At 39.3% G+C, this 26366-nt stretch overlaps 3 protein-coding genes across 3 annotated transcripts in view; all 3 read right to left on the bottom strand.

Annotated features, from left to right (window-relative positions):
• The window catches only part of aebp1b (AE binding protein 1b), a 72112-nt gene extending 69963 nt beyond the window's left edge, over positions 1–2149 (bottom strand). The window contains 1 exon segment of the mRNA XM_039804055.1: positions 1657–2149. Within this exon segment, the coding sequence (XP_039659989.1) occupies positions 1657–1708 (52 nt within the window). The 5' untranslated portion in view covers positions 1709–2149.
• Positions 2150–11742: 9593 nt separating this feature from the next.
• On the bottom strand, positions 11743–15445 carry LOC120560218 (serpin A3-5-like). Its single transcript, XM_039802491.1, has 6 exons — positions 15339–15445; positions 13848–14496; positions 13664–13734; positions 12894–13087; positions 12078–12225; positions 11743–12001 (listed from the first exon to the last, which is right to left on the bottom strand). The coding sequence occupies exons 2-6, from the start codon at positions 14488–14490 to the stop codon at positions 11810–11812; spliced, it is 1248 nt and encodes a 415-aa protein (XP_039658425.1). The 5' UTR covers positions 14491–14496; positions 15339–15445; the 3' UTR covers positions 11743–11809.
• Positions 15446–20448: 5003 nt separating this feature from the next.
• On the bottom strand, positions 20449–23587 carry LOC120560215 (serpin A3-1-like). The gene is made up of 6 exons (XM_039802489.1): positions 23468–23587; positions 22210–22858; positions 22011–22081; positions 21545–21738; positions 20795–20942; positions 20449–20715 (listed from the first exon to the last, which is right to left on the bottom strand). Exons 2-6 carry the CDS (start codon positions 22847–22849, stop codon positions 20512–20514), a joined length of 1257 nt encoding a protein of 418 aa, XP_039658423.1. The 5' UTR covers positions 22850–22858; positions 23468–23587; the 3' UTR covers positions 20449–20511.
• Between the last annotated feature and the right edge of the window lie 2779 nt (positions 23588–26366).

Below are 26366 nucleotides of genomic sequence, written 5' to 3'. Positions count from 1 at the left end.
ATCCAGGAATGCTGTGTGTACCAGCCAGACCTTCCTTTGCAGCGCTGTGGAGGAAGGTCTGGCAAAGCGAGACTATGTAAATAAACATCAGACTGACTAAAAGACATGTGAAGCGCATTCTTCTTAGAAAACAATAGGTTTTTAGAAATGTCTCATGATATATTGTCTCTCATGACTCCTATCTCGCACCCGGTGCAGCCCAAAGCAAGTGTCTTTGCTGGTTTAAGACCGACGCAGTTATCAGTTTCCCGTCCAGCGCCCACATCATTTAAATAACAAATGAACCTGCACCCATCTTTCTGCCCATGGGCGTGCTGGTCTTACAGGGAGGTGTGTTCAGGTGCATTCTGGGAGTATTGCTATCTTTAGGCAGTGGGAAGTGATCGCACCGTTGACCAACAAAAACAAACAGATCATCACGATAGAGAGCTTGTTTCCTCTTCTCCCAGGCTTTCTCAAGATAACTGGCTAATGCATATGTTTCACATATACTTACAGTATATATACTTTATATTCCATACTACAGCCGGCATACAGACATGATGCCCAGAGTCTCTCTCTCTCTCTCTCTGTGCATCAGTCTCATCTTTCGACTGATGGAAACCCTTCTTCCCTGCTCCAGCGTGTATGAAGTAGGCCTATAGTGTTGCCAGAGGCTCACAGTCCTGTTTACAGCGAGAGCAGTGAAGTCAGGCGATATGGGAGCAAGGTTTCCCTGCTTTACATTTGTAGCAAAATGCAAAATGATCCGTCAAACTGATCCATGAGACTGACTTTGATCCCTTTTACTAGGATGTGTTCATGTCTGTATTATTATTATTATTATTATTATTATTGCACATATCTCCAAATAATGAGTGCGTATGTGTGCATGTGAGTGAGTGTTTTGTGTGTGTGTGTCTGTGTGATAGTGTGAGTATGTTTGAGTGCAAGTATATGTGTGTGTGTCTGTCTGTCTGTCTGTCTGTGTGTTGTGTGTGTGTGTGTGTGTGTGTGTGTGTGTGTGTGTGTGTGTGTGTGTGTGTGTGTATCTCAAAATAATGAGTTAGTATCTCCAAATATTGTGTGTGTATGGGTGCACGTGAGTGAGTGTTTTGTGTGTGTGTGTGTGTGTCTGTGATAGTGTGAGTATGTGTTTGAGTGCAAGTATATGTGTGAGTGTGCGTGTGTGTGTGTCTGTGTGATAGTGTGAGTGCAAGTATATGTGTGCGTGTCTGTCTGTCTGTCTGTGTGTGTGTGTATCTCAAAATAATGAGTTAGTATCTCCAAATAATGTGTGCGTATGTGTGCATGTGAGTGAGTGTTTTGTGTGTGTGTGATAGTGTATGTGTTTGAGTGCAAGTATATGTGTGTGTGTGTGTGTGTGTGTGTGTGTGTGTGTCTCAAAATAATGAGTTAGTATCTCAGAATGAGCCTTAATAATGCCCCAGGAGACTCATTTTGATCTGAGATGTGTTCATGTCCGTGTTGTTGTGTTGCTCTATGTGTTGTTGTTGTTGTGTTGCTCTATGTGTTATTGCCTGATAAGACCGTAGTGTGTCCCTGCTGTAGAGCCCAACAGTCAGCAGGCACCTTTACGGGTTATTTCACCTTTTTTATGCACAAAACGTGACACAGCCAGCAGGCCTGAGCTACTTACTGTTTGCACCAACTTACCCTCTCTGGCTTTAAGCAGTACAGTGTTGGCTACTATGTTCTCCAGCTCCATCAAAAAAAAAATAAAAAATAAAAATATAGAAACACACACAATCCCAGATGCAGAGGTTTCCGGGTCCACGAGAGAGAAATCTGCTGCAGGAACTAACGCGTTTCTTCACTCGGCGTCGCAGATTCCTCTCATATCAAAGTCGTAATGGATACAACAGGATGTGATAGATCTGCATGCGATGCAACGTTACAGCTAGGCATGGTTCTTCTTGTTGTGGTGCGCGCATTTGTAGTCCAGACGCTTTCCATGCGGCGGGTGGGGGGGGGGGGGGGTTGGCTGCGGAGTCTCTCCGGTGCGGAGGGGATTCCGCCGGGGGATCGGGAGCGAACCGGGTCCGTACGGCGGGCTGTGTCCAGCGGGTTACACACAGCAGGAACACCGCAGCTTTCACATTACAACGGCAGAGCTGTGTGTGTGCGCGCACCCCAAAGGACAGCAGCGCGCCCCCTCCCTCCCTGCCTGCCTCCCTCCCAGCCCTGCTGCTGCGTCATCAAAAAGGGCTGGGCCTCTGCGTCACGGCTGCGTCAAGCCAGAGACGCAAGGAAACAACTTTACCGGCTAGATCTAAAATCTCTACTCAAGCGCTGCTGGAATGTAACTAAGTACATTTACTCCACTACTGTACTTAAGTACAAATGTTGAGGCACTTGTACTTTACTCATTAAAAAGACCCACTCCCCCCTTTCCACTAGGCTGGATACATATTGTATTTTGTCAATAATAAAGTAAGTTAGTAAAAGTTAGTTTTAAATTATCCAATTACATCTACCCAAAAACCCAAATTTTAAAGAAATATAAATCCGATCTTTCTGCCTGTTTGGTCGTGTTTTCACACAGAGACGATCGTACATCTGTTTTATGTGTGTGTGTGTGTGTGTGTGTGTGTCTGTGTGTGTCTGTGTGTGTGTGAGTGAGTGTTGTGTGTGTGTGTGTGTGTGTGTGTGAGAGTGTGTGTGTGAGTGAGTGTTTTGTGTGAGTGAGTGAGTGTTTTGTGTGTTTGTGTGTGTGCGTATATGTGTGTGTGTGTGTGTGTGTGTGTGTCTGTTGTGTGTGTGTGTGTGTGTGAGTGAGTGTTTTGTGTGTCTGTTTGTGCATGTGTGTGCGTATATGTGTGTGTGTGTGTGCGTGCGTGCGTGCGTGCGTGTGTGTGTGAGTGTTGTGTGTGTGTGTGTGTGTGTGTGTGTGCGCGTGTGTGTGTGTGTGTGTGTGCGTGCATATGTGTGTGTGTGTGTGTGGGGGTGTGGGTGTGGGTGTGTGTGTGTGTGAGTGAGTGTTGTGTGTCTGTTTGTACGTGTGTGTGCGTATATATGTGTGTGTGTGTGCGTATATGTGTGTGTGTGTGTGTGAGTGTTGTGTGTGTGTGTGAGTGAGTGTTGTGTGTCTGTGTGTGCATGTGTGCGTATATGTGTGTGTGTGTGTGTGTGTGTGTCTCCCTGTAACTTGCTGCTCTAACAGTCATTTACCAATTTGGGATTTATAAAGTCTATCTATTTTTAAAAAAGAAAAGAAAAGAAAAACAACTCCACCAGAAGCGAAATAAAAGCACCCAGCCAGTATAGTTTCCCGACAGCGCCCCCTGGTGTTTGATAGACAGAAACACAAGCTGAGGGAGGCAATGCACTGGTTTTTTATTGTGTGCAGACTTTATTATGGTGCGTTCTTTTGGTCCACCGAAGTCGATCTAAGAGTCGTTTTCCGGAGTTACGAACCGGAAGTTTCAAAAAGAACGCCCCCCCGAGGTCGTATATATACGACTCGTCAAGTCGTCTGAACTCAGAGGACCCCGAGCTCACTTTCAAAGATGGCTACGTCGTGCATCACACGTAGTAAACATTGTGGTTTTCTACAATTTTAAGCACTTTTGTCGTTGTTGTAACCAAATGAAGAAGTAGTTATACATACCGCTGTATACTGCTACCTATAGGCATGTCTCTACAGTCTTATTAGGAGTTAAACATGGCGCTGTATACCGCTACCTATAGGCATGTCTCTACAGTCTTATTAGGAGTTAAACATAGCGCTGTATACTGCTACCTATAAGCATGTCTCTACGGTCTTATTAGGAGTTAAACATAGCGGCTGTATACTGCTACCTATAGGCATGTCTCTACAGTCTTATTAGGAGTTAAACATAGCACTGTATACTGCTACCTATAGGCATGTCTCTACAGTCTTATTAGGAGTTAAACATAGCGCTGTATACTGCTACCTATAGGCATGTCGCTACAGTCTTATTAGGAGTTAAACATGGCTGGTATACTGCTACCTATAGGCATGTCGCTACAGTCTTATTAGGAGTTAAACATAGCGCTGTTTACTGCTACCTATAGGCATGTCTCTACAGTCTTATTAGGAGTTAAACATAGCTGTATACTGCTACCTATAGGCATGTCTCTACGGTCTTATTAGGAGTTAAACATAGCGCTGTATACTGCTACCTATAGGCATGTCTCTACAGTCTTATTAGGAGTTAAACATACGCTGTTTACTGCTACCTATAGGCATGTCTCTACAGTCTTATTAGGAGTTAAACATAGCGCTGTATACTGCTACCTATAGGCATGTCTCTACGGTCTTATTAGGAGTTAAACATACGCTGTATACTGCTACCTATAGGCATGTCTCTACAGTCTTATTAGGAGTTAAACATAGGCTGTATACTGCTACCTATAGGCATGTCTCTACAGTCTTATTAGGAGTTAAACATAGGCTGTATACTGCTACCTATAGGCATGTCTCTACAGTCTTATTAGGAGTTAAACATAGCTGTATACTGCTACCTAGGCATGTCTCTACAGTCTTATTAGGAGTTAAACATAACGCTGTATACTGCTACCTATAGGCATGTCACTACAGTCTTATTAGGAGTTAAACTCGCGCTGTATACTGCTACCTATAGACATGTCTCTACAGTCTTATTAGGAGTTAAACATAGCGCTGTATACCGCTACCTATAGGCATGTCTCTACAGTCTTATTAGGAGTTAAACATAGCGCTGTATACTGCTACCTATAGGCATGTCACTACAGTCTTATTAGGAGTTAAACACGCGCTGTATACTGCTACCTATAGACATGTCTCTACAGTCTTATTAGGAGTTAAACATAGCGCTGTTTACTGCTACCTATAGGCATGTCTCTACAGTCTTATTAGGAGTTAAACAGCGCTGTATACTGCTACCTATAGGCATGTCTCTACAGTCTTATTAGGAGTTAAACATAGCACTGTATACTGCTACCTATAGGCATGTCTCTACAGTCTTATTAGGAGTTAAACATAGCGCTGTATACTGCTACCTATAGGCATGTCTCTACAGTCTTATTAGGAGTTAAACATAGCGCTGTATACTGCTACCTATAGGCATGTCTCTACAGTCTTATTAGGAGTTAAACATAGCGCTGTATACTGCTACCTATAGGCATGTCGCTACAGTCTTATTAGGAGTTAAATACCGCCTCATTAGGTATTTTGTAGCTTGTGCAGCTGAAATTGGCTAGAGACGCTCGGTTGCTATATGACAACAACGGCTTTAAGCCGAGTCTTGAGCAGAAAGCAGAGCAGTAGCCTACCCGTGGTTATTCGTTTTTCGACACAGATGTGACGTCACACTCAAGCTACTAGTCGCGATTACGAGACAAAAAGAACGCACCATAACTGTGGAACAGTGGCAGATCTAGACAATTTTACATGGGGTGGCAAGAGGTCTTGGCAGGGTGGCATGGGCAGACGGTACGTGGGAATCTCCATATGTGAATGGCTTTTACAAAACAAACACAAAAATACTTTTATACTACGGTAGTTATTGTACACACTACAAGCGTTTAAGTCCAGTGTTCAAACAAAACAAAACTGTGCATCTTTTAAACAGTAAAAGTATAAAAAGCTAAATGAAAATAGAAAATAGAAAGTACAATAATTGTGTCCAAGATGCAGTAGACTACAAGTATAAAACAGCAGACACTACTCAAGTACTTATTATAATTAAAAACGTACATTTACAGTCAGTGGTGGAATGTAACAAAGTACAAATATTTCGTTACTGTACTTTAAGTACATTTTTCACGTATCTGTACTTTACTTAAGTACAATCAAGAGTGCATACTTTTGACTTTTACTTTGTTACATTTTGCAGCAATTATCTTTACTTTCTACTCCTCCTCTACATTTCTACAACGTTGCGTTACATTGACTGTTACATTTTCTGGTCAGTTTTGGCTGCCAAAACGTCTTCCTGACCGTCACACGTTAGTCTCACCAGTGAAGTTGCCATGGATACTGTATATATATTGGGCACCGCTGATCGTTCATTGGCTTCTAAGCCGGCTCCGGTGCTCCAGAGCCCGGGCGCAGCGCCGCTGACCCTCGGTAATACAGCCTCCGGTAAAAGTGAAAATGAAAATATTTGTTTTTTATTATTCCCGTTTTTAAATCATAGTTGCCATCTATTTCTCTCCCCAGCGTCGTTTACTTCTCCGCCAGGCAGCGTAAGACACGTTCATATCTTATTTATTTAGCAGGACCTCCCTATTTCTGCTGCTTCACACACTTTATTTGCTTACGCTCCCATGGTTAAAGGGAATAAAACCGTCTTAAAGGCATACTATGCAACTTTTTCAGCTACAAAGCTGTTCCGATGTCTGTCTGAGGGTTTCAGTAAGGTCAACTGCTTTGGTAAGGTCCACATTAGTGGACTGGAGCATCTCAGATAAAAACTTGGTTTCATCTAGCACTTTTCTGAAGACTGCTAGGAGCCCTATGAAATTAAAGTCAATTTGAGAATGTAGTCCTCTTGTGTCTACAGCTCTCTGTGGATTGGCCTCATCTGAAATTTCATCCAGCACTCTTATTACTGCAGTCAGCCTGTCCATAAGGTTTCTACATGCAGCAGAGCGAAAGGCCCATCTAGTGTCACTTAGCCTTGGTAGTTCTCATGGTGCCCCACTCAACATTTCTTTTGGAACATCCATCCGCTTAATGTGAACATATGAGCCTGACATGAATGTGTACAGCAGGGGTCACCAACCTTTTCTAAACTGAGAGCTACTTCATGGGTATTGAGTCATATGAAGGGCTACCAGTTTGATACACTCTTCTGAAATAATATGTGCTCAGTTTGCCTTTAGTTATTTATGATTATTAATGATTAATTATACTCATCTATGTGAAGACACTGATGATGTTAATGATTTCTCACAATAATTATCAACAATAACTTAACAAGGTGGGAAACAGATAATATCAATATTCAATGTTCACTTTTAGAACAGGCCTGAGGGCTCCTCATGTGGTCCTTGGGGGCTACCTGATGCCCGCAGGCACTGTGTTGGTGACCCCTGGTGTACAGTCTTTCCAGCAAAATGAAAAAACATGCAGCTTCTGGGACATTTTTTACACTGTCCACAATGACAAGATTCAAACAGTGTGCCCTCCAGTGAACATAAAATGCATATTTGGCAACTTCCTTAACCCTTGTTTGGACCCCAGAGCACCTGCCACTCATGACTGCAGCCCCATCATAGCCTTGGCCCACCAGATTCTCTTTGTATTCCAGTCCATACGTTTCCAGACATTAAATAATTTTCTCTGTCAAACTGGCTGCATCTAAGTGCTCTGCTTTCTGGTACTCAAGGAAGCTCTCCTGAAGCACACCATTATAATAATATCTTAAGACCAGAGACAGATGCTCCTTTTTTTGAATGTCTTTAGTCTCATCTGCTAAAATAGAAAAGTGCTCACTTTATTTAACCATTTCTGCTAACCACTCCAGAATCTCATTTTTTGAGTGCTTTTGCTTGTGTATTTTGCATATCTGGGACCCTGTGACAGCTGTTTTTTCACTAAGGCATCATGTTTACTCACAAGATCTAAAATCTCAAGGAAATTTCCCCTGTTTTTTGAGGTTTCCGATTCATCATGGCCACGTTGGGAAATATTCAGAGTTGCTGTCAACAGCAAGGTTTCAGCCAAAGTACTTTTGATTTTCGATTACTTGGTTTTGATTTTCATCTCCCATCATTCCCAAAACAGTTTTATTTTTCTTTGGCATTCTTTTGAACTCACTCCATGCAATCATGGCATTCACATATGTGTCCGATCTGGCATGTACACTGAACCCACTGTCTTTGGAAGTGACCTTGTTCCAATTAGAATAGCCATTTTCTGTTGTGAATACACTGATTTTTAAATGTGCAAAATGTCTGCATGCAAAGCAGTATGCGGCATCTTTAGACAGGGAAAATTCAAGTCATGGCCGAGAACTGTACCACTCCCTGCAGAAGCTTCTTTTTGCTGCTCCATGGTGTGTATTTGGGAATGTCTTTAAATCAGGCTGCACTGCTGCATCACCTTTGCATTTTGAAATATCTCAAAAAAGAAAGAGGAGAGTGGCAAATATAATTATCTAATGCAATTTTACAGTACATGGATATAGCCAATGCATATAAGTGACATTACATATTATCCTACTGTACGGCAATTTATATGGAAGAAGAATAAATATATACCATATGGTCCAGGGATTCTACCCTCTTCCTCTCTGTCATCTGCCTCCTCCTGACCACTCCCTGCCTCTGTCCTCTCTCTGAATCTGGAGCCTCCTCATCAACCCTCACTGATTCTTCTTTTTCCTCATATCCTTCACTTATTTCCTCTTCTCCGTTACTTATTTCCTCGTCTCGTTCTGTGGTCTTCTCCTGCTCTGACCCTCCTGGTCTCTCCAGTTAGTCAGTGAGTCAGACACAAGTAAACATAGGAGCTGTAGGGGGGCTCTGTAGAGAAACCTGCCAGCAAAAAGCGGGAAAAAAGCGGCGAAGAAATGGCCAAAATTGCATAGCGCTCCTTTAAGCTGTTCTTGTCTCTACTGAAATCCAGAGATGGGAAGTAATTGTGCCGACTTTTACTTTTTACTCCCTACATTTTTAACATGAATATCGTACTTTCTACTCCTTACATTTTACAAAATTGACTCGTTACTTTAGTTTAAAATAATTTTTTGCATCAATACCAAACCGAATTCAATCTAATTTGATGGGAATATACGATGCACTTGATGAACCACTACAAGACGACTCTACAGATGCGACGGCATTCGTTCAAATTATTGCGGCTTGATTAGCATAGTAGTATGGACGGTGACAAAATTGTGAGCCTGACATTTACATTTATTATTACTAGCACTCCATGTTCAAAGATTTACTAGCTGTCAGTTCATTTCTTATATGCTGCTGACATCTAGTGGTTGTTAGTTGTAACTCTAAAAGTATGGGGAACTTCTTAATTAATGTCTGTTTAGTAATTCATATTTTATCCTTTATTTTATTTCCTTTAGCCATATTTGAGCACACACACACACACACACACACACACACACACACACACACACACATACATGTAGATTCCTTTAATTAAAGCAACACAATGTAACTTTGAGTTCAAGCTGTAGTTCCAATGAGACAACCTGTAGGGGGACCGAAGCGGGAAAAGTTACATGGTGTTGCTTTAAATGTTATGGGGAAGATTAAAAAAGAGAAACTGGATCTGTGAATTCTCACAGAATCATAATTGAATTCATATCAGTCAGAATCTTATTAACCTGGAATCCCAGTCTCTGTCACAATCATCATATATGTGATGTTTTAGGCCTATTGGCAGACATCCATTTAAAATGTAGGCAATGGCACATAAAGAGACTTTTTTCCATGTCCACTGAAGTTTCTCAGCTTGCACTCTAGTAACATTTGTGTGGTCCAGGTTAACCTGACTCCGCCAGATGGATCGCTTCCCATTTGCTCGGCATATCCATCTGGGAACTTTTCGTTGGAGAACTTTTGGGAAGGGGGCGAAAATACTGGTTAGCTGATTGGATAAACCATCTGTCTATCTACCACCTATAGTTGATGATAGACGGGCCAAATCAACCAATCAGATCAAACTCTTGTCGAAACCAGTCGGGAGAAGAGCAGAAACATCTTTTCCTCCGAGAAAAGCCTCCAGTGCCGTTTTCTGCTCTTCTTTCAATGAAGGAATACTTTCTAATTCAGGTAAAACTTGCGCGATAGCTACGCTCATCTCATCCGTGGAAGCCGCCACGTTGTTTAGACTGAACAGTCGCTTCTCGTTGCGTCACACCTAAACCCGCCTCAAAACCAACGCTGGTTGGTCGGTCGTTTGGCGAACGGCTCCAAATGTTCTCTATCTCAAGATGCCAGACTGATCTGAGAGTGGAAAACTGGAGCTCGCCAGATCAGGACGGTCTCACGAGGCTAGGTCCAGGTAGCTTTGCATAAAATTCGCAAGGCTACTTTTACTTTTATACTTTAGGTAAATTTCCAAGCCTGTACTTTGTTACTTTTACTTGAGTAAAGAAGTTAAATTAGTACTTCTACTTTTACCAGAGTATTTTTTTTAACACAAGTATCTGTACTTCTACTTGAGTACGAGAAGTGAGTACTTGGCAGGTGAACCATAGAGAATGCTGTTGCAGTAGTCAATTCTGGAAGTGATGAAAGCATGAATCCAAGTTTTGGCAGCAGAGAAGGTGAGTGATGTGCGGAGACATGCAATGTTTTTGAGGTGGAAAAAGGCAGTTCTGGTCTTTTGGGTTACGTGATTTTCAAAAGTGAGGTTGCTGTCGAAGATGACTCCAAGGTTATGGATGTGTGGGGATGGAGACAGGGTGGAGTTGTTGACAGGGAGACCGAAGTTATGGGTGTTCTTTGTGAGGGATTTCGGGCTGATGGTCATTTTTTTATAACTTTCTGATTTATCCAGATTCCACTATAACACAAGTTGCATACTGTGTACAAAATGCAGCTTTAACTTAAACGGGTCACTTGTTTGCTATACAAGACATCTTGATGACAGCCATGCTCCCCCCTCAACCTTTAGCCAACTTGCCATCAAGAGCCGAACTGCCTTTTTGACTCAGTGAGTACACTATCCTGTATTAACTGTACACACATCATTGTTGCACAGGATGTCCTCTCACAGTATTAAACATTAAGCGATAGGAGTAATGGTTTTTGAGCTAGAAGCAGGAGTTTAAAAGGTGCTCCAGAGCCTCATCTCTAGGAAATTAACACTGAGATGGGAGAAGTCATGGCCACCTTTAACTAAAGTTGTTAACAGAGCTAATTAATAACTTTTACCATTTACCTACTTCTAATCACATTTAAGTGATTTTCAGTTTACCATTTTTCTAAAAACATAATGCCCATCTTCCAAACATTTGTATTACTTAACTTTGACATTCATACCAAATTAACCCACACATTTTCAACTATTCCTACTAATTCAACTACTTTACACATTCAAGCCAGCAATCTGTGTAGTGTCAGCCATTGAACATACAGCATTCACTATAGTTTTGTGTCCCATCTACTTTAAAAAGCCAATTAATTTTCTCTAAGGATTTTGATTAGCCAATGTCTAAACAATCCAAGGCAGACTGACCAAGCTGTGAGGTTGTGAAACAGTTTCTGCTCCTGTAGAAAACAAGTCTGGTAGTGGTGATGGCACAGTGGATATAACACATGCCTTTGGTGTGGGAGATCCAGGTTTGTTTACCACCAAGATACATCAGTAGGACAGTTAACCCTTAGTAGCTCCAGGTGTGCGCAACCTCTGATATACTGTATAGCAATTGTAAGTAGCTTTGGTTAAAAGAGTCAGCTAAATGACATGTGAAGTCTGTATGAAATAGTTTCCAAATGGGAGGACTTTTCTGCATTAAGTACTTTAGTACATTTTCCTGATATCTACATACTTTTACTGCATTAACTTTTCCAATGCAGCACTTGTCCTTTCAGTGTGGAAGTAACTAAAGTATAAGATTTTAATATTTCTGCCACTGCTGCCAGAACCAGTGCGGTTCGAAAAGTGGGTGGTCACGGTTGAGCTCTATTGCATTTTAAAAATTTGATTAGTTTTAAATGAACACCAAATGCTTATGGAAGTTGATCATATTTTATCCCTACATTATTTTACCTTCAAAGATTATATAAAAATCCTGTACACTCAAAGCAAGACACAAAACAAAAGTTTTTCCTGACTCCTTTATATGTATGAGAACAGCTGTGCTCGAGCAAACAAAGTGATGATCCATCAGATGGTTGGGTTGATAATCTTTCCCAAGAAGAAGATTTCCTTTGTGTTGCGTTCAATGATTACCATGAATGGACGATTGAACTTCAACACAGAGACCTGGATGACCGCCAACCTTTCGATGCCGAGGCCTGTGGCAGCTGAAGCGGTGGCTCCGGTCTCGTCCACGTCCAGCGTAGCTTGGTGCACAACCTGCGGTGCAATGCAGAGTAAGAGAGTCGACCGAAAAATGGAATGTGTGAAATAAACATATGCTCTGCTTACTTACATTTGAGACTGCCAGTCCTTGCCTTTCTGAAATGCCTCTCAAATTTGCACCACCATGAAACATGCCCGTCATTCCCATTTCTGACAGCACATCGTTCAGGTTGTAGGAAGTCTCGATGGAGAACTTTGGAATATATAAATTATATCTCCTAAAAACATAGAGGGGGGGGAGAGAAGACAAACCTTCAGTGACTCTGACTAGGGCAGGAGTTTAATTTGACTATGAGGGCCTTAAACAATGATGTGGTTTTTAAATCACTGACAAACTCCGATTATTAAGTGTCTAACATTATGGAAAGGATCCTACAGAGAGACCTTTTAGTTAGAATAAAATCCTTTAGTTTAACATGAAACAGCCCTGAAACCACCATCACCAAACTCCACCAGACTCCATGTAAATAATCAGGACTTTTTGCGTGTATAGAGCCAGCATATCTCCAGACTCCATGTAAATAAATCAGGACTTTTAGTGTGTATAGAGCCAGCATATCTCCACATGTAAATGGGTGAATTAAGGGTTTATTTCAACCAGACCAGTGTGGCAATTGTTGGAACAGCGGAAAGATGAACCAAGACGGCTTTTGGTACTTTTATTTAGTTTCTGTCCACTTTGAAAGAAGTGTTTTACGATGATAAAAGTACTGATTATTTACATGGAGTCTGGTGGAGTCTGGTGATGGTGATTTCGGGGCCGTTTAATGTTAAACAAAAAGGATCTTACTCTTTAACTAAAAGGTCTATCTCTGTAGGGATCCTTTCCTCCTGGGTTAAAAAAAAAACAAAAAACATTAGAAGCATAAATTAAGATTCTCACAACCTGGGTCTCATAGCCTTCAACCATTTGGTGACGAGGTTCGGGCAGATGGCGTTCTCCAGTGTTGCCATGACGTCAGGCAACATCAGCAGCATGGAGTAGGAGCTGTTGAAGAGGAGCTGAAGGACTGTTGTCTTCAGCTTGTCGTCATGATAGGTGTAGAAACTATACTCCAAATTCATCATGAGGACTGGAACCTGGACGATGACAATTTAAACATGAAGAAACAGAATGAACGATTTTTCATATAAAGTGTGTGTAGTATAAAGCATGTACAATAAAGTGTGTACAATGTGTAGTATGATGCAAAAGAGTTGAAGAAAGCAGAACAAATTATGGCATTACAACCATCAGGTTTTCCCAAATTGTGTTAACGGCATGAAAAATACTTTATATCTTAGATCAATGAAGAATTCCCAACGGACACCCGCTCTAGGTTTAGGCTGAACCCTGAATATTTACGATGGCTGTCTCCACCCCTGTGAATTACTAGGACTCCAAAGTATTTTTTCCTGAATGGACCTTTTTCACAGCAGACCTGTTGACTTGTCATAGTAGGAAAACCACAGCTGAGATAGATAACCTTAACGATGGCTCAATTCCATCAATTGTCCCAGTAAGATATTTCCGTTTGTCAGCATGCACAATACCAGGACCTCTCCTAAGAGAAATGCAGCCATCATTAATAGTTTTGAATACACCTGTGCTTTTCCTACAATGACATGTCAACATGTCTGCCGTGAAAAAGGTCTATTAAGAGTGAAACTCTTAACCTTTGTGTTCTTGTCCACGTTGAAGTCATCCTGCTCAGTGAGCTCAGGGTCAAACGGAATCGCCCACTTTCCTGTTCAACAAAGAGCAGAAATAAAACAAATTTTGGTTTGATATGTACAATTTAACCTAATTATGTAAACACATTACAGACTGACTAGATCTCATCTCACAGGACCTTCTTACCTTTGTAGTAGATATAGCTGATGAGATACAGGACTGTGTTTGGATCCAGGTCTTCCACCAGCTTGTCAATCTTCCCATTGGTCTTCTCCTCCATGTACTTATTGATGGTATCAGCACTTTCTGTTGCTTTGGTGAAGTCCACATTGAACCCATCTGTAAAGTATGACCGCTTCAGGGTCTGCAGGAACTTTGGTTTTGGCTTGAAGCGGTTGGCCACGAACATGGCAGTTCCTTCACTGGAGTCCTCCTGAGATGTGTTGTTGGCCCTCTGGAGAAACACCTGGAAGGCCTGGTCCACATCTGTCTGAGTCAGGAGGGAGCTTTTGAAACCCAGACCACTGAAAAGCTGACGGTAAGTCTGCCCCTGCGCTCCCACGGACAACGCAGCCAAAGCGGTCGACACACAAAACGGGGAGAAGAAGATATTCTGTCCCTGTGTGTCAGCATGAGCTGCTAACTTCCTGTAGAGTCTGAAGGAAAACCCTTTGTTTGCATTGTTCACCAAGGAGATGCTGTCTGTGCTGTCGTCAACTACAGCGTCTTGGACGGTCTTGACGTTGCCGTGAACAAAATAGTGATGGCCTCTGCTAACGCAGATCACCGCTGATAGGACCCAGAGACCCACGGCTGCACGCATCATCATTGTGAACTAAGACAAAAAAAAAAAGAAAGTTCAGCTTCATGGTTTGTTTTAATGTTTTTATTTTCTGAAGGGTTAGTATAATGTGAATCTGATGTGTATGTGGGCTGTTTAGTTACTCTAAAAGAAATCAGATTAAAGGGTGGTATTTTTCAAGCTGACAAACTAAGATTATCACCCTTAGTGTCTGACAACATTATGGAAAGGATCCCTACAGAGATAGACCTTTAGTAAGATCCTTTTAGTTTAACATGAAACAGCCCCAAAATCACCATCACCAAGCCCACCAGACTCCATGTAAATAATCAGTACTTTTATCATCATAAAACACACTTCATTCAAAGTGGACAGAAACAAAATTATCAAAAGCCATTTTGGTTGTCTTTTCTACGGTTTCCACAATCACCACTGATGTGGTTGAAATAAACCCTTAATTCACCCATTTACATGTGAAAATATGCTGGCTCTATACATGCTAAATGTACGGACATGTGAATATCCCAAGCAATTACACCAATCATAATTCAGAAAGGCAGTCTGGCTTCTTACCTCTCTGACCAGAGAAACAGCTCAATGCAAATTAGCACAACCAAACTGGTGCAATACAAATTAGACTTGAAGTAACAAAAGTCTAACTCAAGCGCTAAATATTATCAGTCCCCATTTTGTCATGAATCAGCTTAAATTCAAGACAAATCAAGGGAGGCCACACCGTATTAAGGATTACATTAAAGCTAATTTTATTTAACCCATAATCAATTATACTCACATATTATTGATACATATATCAGTAGTGTAGGGAGTGTAAGAGAATTTGGCAATAATAAAGTAAACAAAACTCAAAAACAAACCTTTTCTGGATGTGAGGATTGAGAGAGATCACCAGAACTGAATCTCCAGCCCTCTTTAAAGGACAAAGAGTCAATTAATTAAATGTGAACCAGGTGTAGACTACCACACCTCTGCCGGCATCCTACCCAGCTCACATGAGCCACCCATAAAGTGGGAGGGGTCGTCACAATTGTTTTTTTGTGTGTGTGTGTGTGTGTGTGTGTGTGCGTGTCTCCCTGTAACCTGATGCTGTAACAGAGTAATTTCCCAATTTTGGTTTTATGTATCTATCTATCTATCTATCTATCTATCTATCTATCTATCTATCTATCTATCTATCTATCTATCTATCTATCTATCTATCTATTTTTACTTGAATAATAAAGTTTAAAAAATAGAAAAAACATCTCCAAGCGTGACTACCTTGGTGAATTTGGATCACCTATGAGAGTAGTATTTCACATGCACATGAAAACTATGAAAACTTGAATCAGTAAATAGAAACAATTGACCTCAATGAATATAAACTGTATGAATCCTGATGAATATTTCGACAATAACATCAACCGCACCTGTGAGTATTACACAGATGAACAATTTAAAAGCAAAATAATAATGGATGGTACACTGTCAATTATACACATTAACAGTAGAAGCCTGTATAGCAACTTCTTTAAAATTAAAGACTCTATGAAACAATTCTCAACGTTTAGTGAAATTGCAGCATCAGAGACTTGGCTTATAACTGATTAAGAAGTGGATGTAGAACTGCAGGGCTATGAGCTATTTTCAACTAACAGAGAAAACAAAAACGGAGGTGGTGTTGCACTATTTGTGAACAACAAATTTAAGTGTAAAAAAAGTAAGGAAAATGGAAAATATTCAATTCAAATCAATTCAATTTTATTTATAGTATGAAATCATAACAAGAGTTATCTCGAGACACTTCACAGATAGAGTAGGTCTAGAGCACGCTCTATAATTTACAAAGCCCCAACAAGTCCAGTAATTCCCCCAAGAGCAAGCATTAGCAGTGGCTATTGCGACAGTGGCGAGGAAAAACTCCCTTTTAGGATTAAACCTCGGCAGACCCAGGCTCTTGGTAGGAGGTGTCTGACGGTGCTGGTTGGGGGTGTGATGAACAGTGGCGTAATAGTCACAATAGAGATAATGGAACAGTGACTACAATGGTAGTCGTAGTAGTTCATGTCATAGCAGGGCACAGCAGGGCTTGTAGCATGGCACAGCAGAGCATGGGTGGACACAATGGACGCAATGGATGCAGCAGGACGCAGCCGGACATTGCAGGGAATCGCAGAGCGTAGTAGGGTGTAGCAGGTCCACAGTGACAGCTGCACCCAAGACCCAGATCTTGGTGTCACCCTAATCCAAGGCGATATTCTGGGCGAAGAAGAAACATAAAGACTCCGAGGAATAAACTCCCCAGAGCTAGGTTAGTAACTAGCATTTCTGGGACATGGATGCACATAAAAGGAAACAAATGAAAAGAGATCATCATGGGATGTGTTACTGTAGAAATAGAGGTGGAGAAAACAACGAATATATTAATAAGCTGCATCTATAGAACACCTGGATCTTGTCTTGTTACCATTAATGAGAAGATGGTTGACATGTATGATAACAGACATAATAATAAGATAATCATCGTATGTGGAGACTTTAATTTAGATTTGTTAAAATTAAAGGAGCACAAACCCAGCAGAGATTTTATCGACACAATGCATAGAACACCAGTAGGTCTATTAACTACAATCTTAAAGCCAACTAGAATAACAACTGATAGTGCAACTTTAATTAATAACATCTTTACCAATGAAATTGGGAATAGAGTACTAAGTGGATTGCTTATCAATGATATAAGTGACCATCTTCCCGTGTTTGCAACCCTGCAAAATTTCTCAAAGGAAAATACACAGAGAAACTTCAAAATTGCTAAGTTGACTCGAAAAAAAAAAAAAAACTGACACCATTACGTTACATGTCATTTAGCAGACACTTTTATCTAAAGCAACTTACAATTGCTATATACACAGAGGGCGCACACCTCTATAGCAGCTATGGGTTAAATGTCTTGATCAGGAACATATTGGTTGATGTATTACAGTGGGAATTGAACCCTGATCTCCCACACCAAAGGCATGTGTCATATCCACTGCACTACCACCACCCTGCCATAGAGGTCCTCAAGGAGGGGTTAAGGCAGCTATGACACATATAAAGCCTATGATGAATTCATATCTACATTTACCACTCTGTATGACAAAAAATGACCTTTACAAAAACTAAGTACAAATAAATATGAAGACAAACCCTGGATTACTAGGGGACTACAAAATGCTTGTTAAAAAATTTATTGTACAAGCAGTTTCTACAATTTAGAACAAAGGAAGGAGAAAATAAACATAAGAAATAAATAAATTGACTAGCATATTGAGAATAAATAAAAAGGATTATTTCAATAAACAATTAATACAGTACAGAAACGACACGCAGGGCACATGGAAGGTGCTAAACAACAATCAAAAAACGTACTGGGAAATCAGATTACAAAGACCACTTTAATAAAAACAACCAATCACTGATAACAGACACAAATGAGACTGCTAATGAATTCAATGACAATTTTATGAATGTTGACTATAATTTAGCAAAAGAAATTGTTAATCCAGTAATAACAGAGGATATGAATGAAAATAATATTGAAATAAATTCAAATACCATTTTTTTAGGCGAATTGAGGAAATAGAGTTAATTGATGTGGTAAATAAGTTAAGAATAAGAATAAGAAATCTGATAATAATTGTATTGACATGGCTTTAGTTAAAAACATTATAGCATAGTATAGCGAAACCCGTGACATATCTTTAATCAATCATTACAAACGGGCATATTTCAAAATCAAATGAAAATTGCAAAGGTCATTCCCATCTACAAAAATGTAGATAAGTACTCTTTCTCAAACTACAGACCAATTTTTCTCCTTCCACAATCCTAAAACATATTAGAAGAGCTTTTTATCATTAGATTCGATAATTTCATAGAAAAACACAATCTACTGAGTGAACATCAATATGGCTTAAGATCAAACCGGTCCACTACAATGGCAGTGATTGAGCTAATAGAACAAATATCTACAGCTATTGATAATAAGGAATTCACTGTAGACATTTTCATGGATCTAAAAAAAGTCTTTGACACAATTAACCATAAACTATTAATGACCAAACTGGAAAAATGTGGGATTGTGTACTTTTACTTTTTAAAGTAGTTTTCAAAATGTGTACTTTAACTTTTCCTCAAGTATGTTTTGTTTGCAGTATTGTACGTTGCTACATTTTAAATCACATCCGTTACTGAGTAAAAAAGATCTCTAACGTTTTGTAACCATCAACAAACTAATATTGAAAACGTCTTTGTTCCCTTGTCAAAGCACAAAAGACTGAGATTTTATTACATAAGCATACTAAGTTTAAATAAGGTGAAAGAAGATACAAAAAAGTATATCTTCCCCCGCTGTTAAAACGTATGAGTAATTTTTACTCCGAGTACATTTGCAAGGAGCTACTTTTTTTTTACTTGAGATTTTTTTTACCAGTAATTTTACTTTAAGTGACTATATGTAACTTTTAAATGTTTCTGAAACTGTATAATTTTTCATCGGATGATCATAACAGCCTGTTCTCATGAACCATTTGTTCAAAAAGCTACAAAAAGTTAAGCACTGTAAATCGTAAGCATTCCACGTTTTTTTTTGCTGTATTCACATTGACGGCTGCTGTATAAGAACGTGGCTGGCATATAAACCAGAGTGGTGATTGTTGGAACAGTGAAAAACCCAAGATGAGGTTTAGCTTCATTTTTTTTTTACCTATGTTATTCTATATCTTTGTTATTCTTCTGTATCCTTCTTTCAACACAGAAATGTCATTCATCTTTCTGATTTATCCAGATTCCACTACAACACAAGTTGCATATTGTGTACAAAATGCAGCTTTAACTTAACTTACAGACTTGTCACTTGTTTGTTAAACAAGATATATTGATGACAGGCATGCTCCCCTGTCAACCTTTAGCCAACTTGCCATCAAGAGCCAGTCAGCCTTTGACTCAGTGAGTACACTATCCTGTATTAACTGGTTCCAGCCATACCTGGAGAATAACAGAAACAGGACTACTTCTGCCTACTACTGTCCTGACATTTAACAGTACACACCCCATTGTTGCACTGGATGTTCAGCAGGGTGTTCCATCTCTTATGGTATTAAACATTAGGAGTAACGGTTTGAGAAAGGAGTTTGGAGGTGCTCCAGAGCCTCATCTTTGTGAAAACAGATGGTAGAAGTTAAGGCAACCTTTAAAGTTGGTTACACAGAGCTAATTAATAACTTACTACTTTTCACACAATTGCTAGTTTAGAGTCTAGTTCTGTAAAAATGAATATTGCCCATCATTCAAACATTTGTATTATTTAACTTCTCAATGACATTCATAACAAATTAACCCACAGTCACTTTTAAGTATTCCTACAACTTCAAGTCAGCAATCCAGTGTAGCATCAGCCTTTGAACATATAGCATTCACACTGCAATTTTGTGTCCTGTCTACTTTAAAAAATTAAAGTTCTCTAGAAGGATATTGATTAGCCACAATGTCTAAACCATCCAGGGTAGACTGAGCCCAAGCTGTGAGGTTGTAAAAATGTATCTGCACCTGTAGGGGACACAAGTCCATATGAAAAACAGTTTCCAAAGTGTGAAGATTTTTCTGCATTAAGTACTTTTACTCTTTTAAGTAGATTTTCCTGTTGATACATGTAGACTTTTACTGAAGTAACATCTTCAATGCAGGAGGTTTTTTTTTTTTTACAGGGTGGAAGTAGTACTTTTACTTTAGTAAAAGCTTTTAATACTATAGCCTCCGCTGCCAGAACCAGAGCAGCTCAAAAAGTAGGCGGTCACTGTTGAGCTCTGTTGTATTTTTTAAAAGTTGATCAGTTATAAATTAATACAAAATGCTTATGGAAGTTGATCATATTTCATCACTACATTATTTTACCTTCAAAAGATTATATAAAAACAGTTCACACAATCAATAAAGCAAGAGACAACAAAAGTTTTGACTCCTTTATGAGATGCAACAGCTGTGCTTGAGCAAAAACAAAGTGATGATCCATCAGATGATTGGGTTGATAATCTTGCCCAAGAAGAGGATTTCCTTTGTGTTGCGTTCAAGGATGATGACCATGAATGGACAACTGAACTTAAACACAGGGACAGGGACAAGGAACCGTATGGCAGTCAGTCCAATGCTGATGCCTGTGACAGCTGCAGCTTCGGCTCCGGTCTCGTCCATGTCTAGCGTAGCTTGGTGTACAACCTGTGGTGCAACGCAGAGTAAGTGAGACGACAGACATATGGAATGTGTGACCCAACAAGGTATATGCTCTGTGACTTACTTTTGAGACTGCCAGTCCTTGCCTCTCTGAAATGCCTCTCAAATTTGCACCACCATGAAACATGTCCGTCATTCCCATTTCTGACAGCATGTTGTTTAGCTTGTAGGAAGTCTTGATTGAGAACTTTGGAATATATAAATTATATCTCCTAAAACATTTGGGGGGGTGAGAAAGACAAAAATTCAATTAATCCGACTAGGGCAGGAGTTTCATTTGGATATGAGGGCCTTAAACAATGACATGCTTTTTTTTAAATCACTGACAGACTCAGATTATTCTTCCAAGTGTCTAACATTATGGAAAGGATCCCTACAGAGATACACCTTTTAGTTAAAGAGTAAGATCCTTTAGTTTAACATGAACAGCCCCAAAATCACCATCACCAAACTCCATGTAAATAATCAGGACTTTTAGAGCGTATAGAGCCAGCATATTTCCACATGTAAAAGGGTGAATTAAGAGTTTATTTCAACCAAACCAGAGTGGTGACTGTTTGATCAGTGGAAAGATGAACCAAGACGGCTTTTGTTTCTATCCACTTTGAAGTGCATTATGATTATAAAAGTATGGATTATTTGCATGGAGTCATATGATTGTGGGGCTGTTTCAGGTTAAACAAAAAGGATCTTACTCTTAACAAAAAAAGGTCTTTCTGTAACATACATCCATCACCAGACAGGACAAAGTTGTGTACCTTATTCAGTGTCAAATATTCCACATATTAGAAGCATAAATTAAGAGTCTCCCAACCTGGGTCTCATAGCTGTCAACCATTTGATGACATTGTCCAGGCTGATTGCGTTCTCCAGCGTTGTCATGACTTCAGGCAACATCAGCAGCATGGAGTAGGAGCTGTTTAAGGGGAGCTGAAGGACTGTAGTCTTCAGCTTGTCGTCGTGATAGGTGTAGAAACTATCCTCCAGATTCATCATGAAGACTGGAACCTGGACGATGACAATTTAAACATGAATGAAGACTGGGACTCAAATCCATTTAGCCCTTTTTCTCTCAAGTGAGTCTAATATAAAGTAAAGTGTGTAGTATAAAGTGTGTAGTACAATGCAAGAGGGTTGAAAAAAGCAGAACAAATTAGGGTGTTACAACTAAGGTTTTTCTAAATTGTCTTAACTGTATGAAGAAAACTTTATATCTTTGGTAAATGAGGAATTCCCCAATGGACCCTGCATTTTTCTGTAATGAGAGTGAAACTCTGAACCTTTGTGTTCTCGTCCATGTTGAAGTCGTCCTGCTCAGTGAGCTCAGGGTCAAACTGAGTTGCCCACTTTCCTGTTAGACAATGAGCAGAAATAAAAACTTTGGTTTGATATGTTCAATTTAACCTCAAAATATATAAACCGATCTTACATTATATTCGATCACAGACTGACCAGATCTAATCCCACAGACCTTCTTACCTTTGTAGTAGATGTAGCTGATGAGATACATGACTGTGTTTGGATCCAGGTCTTCCACCAACTGGTCAATCCTCCCATTGGTCATCTTCTCCTCCATGTACTTATTAATGGTATCAGCACTTTCTGTGGTTTGGCTGAAATCCACATTGAACCCATCTGTGAAGTAAGACTGCTTCAGGGTCTGCAGGAACTCCGGCTTGGGCTTGAAGCGGTCGTCCATGAACATGGCAGTCCCTTCACTGGAGTCCTCCTGAGATTGGTTGTTGGCCCTCTGGAGGAACATCTGGAAGGCCTGGTCCACCTCTTTCTGCACCAGGGAGTTGTTGAAGCCCAGACCACTGAAAAGCTGACGGTGCGTCTCCCCCTGCGCTCCCACTGACAACGCAGCCAAAGCGGTTGACACACAAAATGGGCAGAAGATGATATTCTCTCCCTGTGAGTCAGCATGAGCTGCTAACTGCCTGTAGAGTCTGAAGGAAAATTCTTGGTTTGCTTCGTTCACCAGGGCGACGCTGTCGGTACGGTCGTCAACTACAGCGTCTTTGACTGTCTTGACGTTGCCGTGAACAAAATAGTGATGTCCTCTGCCCACGTAGATCACCGCTGATAGGACCCAGAGACCCACGGCTGCATGCATCATCACTGTGAACTAAGACAAAAGTTCAAAAGTTCAGCTTCATTGTTTTAATGAAGAAACTAAATGTACTGGAGGCATTTTCTGAAGGTTTAGTAGAATGTGAATCTGATGAGTATGTGGGCTGTTCAGTTACTCTAAAAGAAATCTGATTAAAGGGTGATATTTTTCAAGCTGGACCCTATTCATTTGTGTCTAAGTGACTGATGTTAACAAAGATGACCCACTTTCACCACAAATACTCCTCAAACCTCTTACCAAAACTCAAATGTACAAAACGTGTGAATCTCCCAAGAAATTACACCAGTCACAATTCAGAAAGGAAGTCTGGCTTCTTCACTCTCCGACCAGAGAAACAACTTAAAGCAAATTAGCACAACCAAACTGATGCAATACGAATTACACTTAAAATTAACAAAAGCCTAATCTAAATGCTAAACATTACAATCCCTCACTCAAATTCAAGACAAAAGGGGGACCACACCAAATTAAGGATTACATTAAAGCTAATTTTACTTAACTCATAATTAAGAATACGCAAATGTTTTTGATATGTATATCAGTACCATCAGTGGTGTAGGGCATGTAAGTGAATAATAAAGTAACCAAAACTCAAAAACAAACCTTTTCTGGATGTGAGGATTGAGAGAGATCACCAGAACTGAATATCCAGCCCTCTTTAAAGGACAAACAGTCAATCAAGCAAATGTGAACCAGGTGTAGACAATCACACCTCCGCCTGCCTCCTAACCAGCTCACATGAGTGGGAGGGGTCATCACAATTGTTTTGTGTGAGTGTGTGTGTGTGTGTCTTTGTGTGTGTGTGTGTGTGTGTGTGTGAGTGAGCGTTTTGTGTTTGTTTATTTTATTTGGATCCCCATTAGCTTCAGCATAAGCTAAAAGCTATTCTTCCTGGGGTCCTACAATCTGTCGTGTGACAGTGCAATTTACGACATCACATTACACACCATACACACACAGACGTTACTTTACATTACACAATATTTGAAAATACAAATCATATTTAAATTTTACAGTTAACGCAAATAATCAAAAAAAGAAAAGACATTACGCTACTCCGAATAAATCTATTTTAAGACATTAGATATGACAACAAGCCCTATAGCAGACTCTCTCTAAATTGGTATTAAATATTGAAATTTCTTTGAAGGTAATATTTCTTAAGTGATTTTTTAAAATCATACTTTGTGTTTTGTTGTTTGATAGTATGTTGGAGAGAGTTCCATTCACACATTGCTCTGTACCTGACTGAACGTTGAATTGATATGGTTTTCACTTTAGGTAAAATAAAACTAACTCCTACTGCATGCCTCGTTGGATAATGATGTGTATCAGTACTAAAGGATAGTTTTTTATATAAAATAAAAGGTGTTTATTAATTACAATTATTTATTGTTGAAGTGCTGGACCAAATCACAGAGCGGTAATCAAGGTGCGAAAAAAACAAAGCCTGAAGTACTTGTTTAATGGTCTGTGGTGTTAGGTTTTTTGCACACCTTTTAATAACTGACAAGGTGTTGGCCATTTTAGTTACTAGTTTCTGAACATGTTTGTGCCAAAACAATCTATTGTCAATCATCACTTCCAAAAGTTTAGCCTCTTCTCCTTGCTCTACAGAAGTTTGCTCTACACTGAGTTCAAATTTAGGTTTGGAACACGAGTTCCAACTACTAAAAACAGGTAGTTTTAGATACATTGAGGATCAGTTTATTACTCCTGATCCAGTCCACCACGGACTGTAACTCTCTCTGTACTTTTGTATTAAGATCAACAATATCAGTTCCTGCTAAATACAGTATATAGTGGAATCATCAGCAAACATTGAAATGCTTGCTTTATCTAAAACAGATGGAAGATCATTGGTAAAGATTGTGCAAAGTAGCGGCCCAAGACAACTTCCTTGAGGCACACCATGTTCCACAACCCTTACCTTTGAAAAGCTTCCATTAATTGTGAAAAAAAAATAATAATAATAAATATATATATATATATATATATATATATATAATAAAAATATTCCAGTTTTTTTTAACAGTAAGTCATGATCAATTATATCAAATGCTGCAGTTAAATCAAGCATTACAACACCTATTATTTTCCTCTCCTCCATATCCTTGAACCAGTCATCAACCATCTGAGTCAGGGCAGTGGATGTTTTCCTCTGTATGCATGCTGACAATTTGTAATCAGAATCAGAATCAGAAATACTTATATAATCCCAGGGGGGAATTATTTTTGTTACCACTCCAGGTATACAAACAACAAATAAAAACAACATATATTATCAAGACTTTTAACATATATAATAAAAACAAATATACAGTAATACTATATAAAATATGAAATGTACAGTGTTAATGTGCAAATAGTGCAATAAAAAAGAGAAATGATTGTCTATGTTGAGATGATTTTAGTGCAATAAAAAAGAGAAATGATTGTCTATGTTTGAGATGAGATGATTACAGAGAGGGGGTGTGTGACTCTCTGAGGGAGGTGTTGTAACTTTTAATGACCACAGGCAGGAAAGATTTCCTGTGGCGCTCTGTGGTGAGAGGAGTCTTCCGCTGAAGGTGCTCCTCTGCTGGGCCAGTGTGTTGTAGATGTTCATAAACAATTCTTTCTATTATTTTATAGAGAATTGGTAATAAACTTATTGGTCTACTGTTTGATCCAGAGAAAGGCATTTTCTTATGTTTTGGTATTGCCACAACTTTACATATTTTCCATGCTTGCAAACCATTTCCATAAAGCACATTAATTATATGAGAAATAGTAGGAGCAATGTTTGAACTATTTGCTTTTTAGCATGTGTATGTTGTGTGTGATGTCTGTAAGCTACTTTACACTCTGAAATTTAAAGCTACATGTTTTACCTTCCATTAACTTATTTATCAATGTATTTGATAAAGTATTGTGTGGCTGTGTAGTATTTTTAAGATTATTTATTTTATTTATGAAATAATCATTGAGATGATTCGCTATATCACTCATTTAGTAACAAATTCACCTTAATTTTCTAAATAAGCTGGAGTTGATTTATTATTTCCTCTAAATATATTATTCAATGTATTCCAAATTTGTTTACTATCATGTTTTATTTCTGTTGTTATTATAGTACAATTTCTTTTTCTTCTTATTTAATTTAGTTACACAATTTCTAAGTATATAAGTATATAAAAATATGGATCTGGATCCTTTTGTAGAAATACCTCTGACCAGTTTTCATTTCTGACATCATCTTCATATTGTAATTGATTGAATCTTCTAAATGACCTTTTCACTATTAGTTTTGGACCCGATTAAGGAATTTTTGTTTTCCTTATAATTGCAATAAGATTATGGTCACTACAACCACTTGGCACAGATAACCAATTTGAGCAAAATTCTAGTCTATTTATAAACATGTGGTCAACACAGGAAGCTAATTGAGTGCCATCCCTTTTAATACATATTCTAGTCGGTTTATTAATTACCTGTGATAATCTACATGCCGTTGCTATGC

The sequence above is a fragment of the Perca fluviatilis genome, chromosome 6 (genome assembly GCF_010015445.1).
Source record: "Perca fluviatilis chromosome 6, GENO_Pfluv_1.0, whole genome shotgun sequence".
Classification (NCBI taxonomy): domain Eukaryota; kingdom Metazoa; phylum Chordata; class Actinopteri; order Perciformes; family Percidae; genus Perca; species Perca fluviatilis.
Note: the sequence above shows the minus strand (reverse complement) of the source record. Positions and strands in the feature narration are given on the sequence as shown.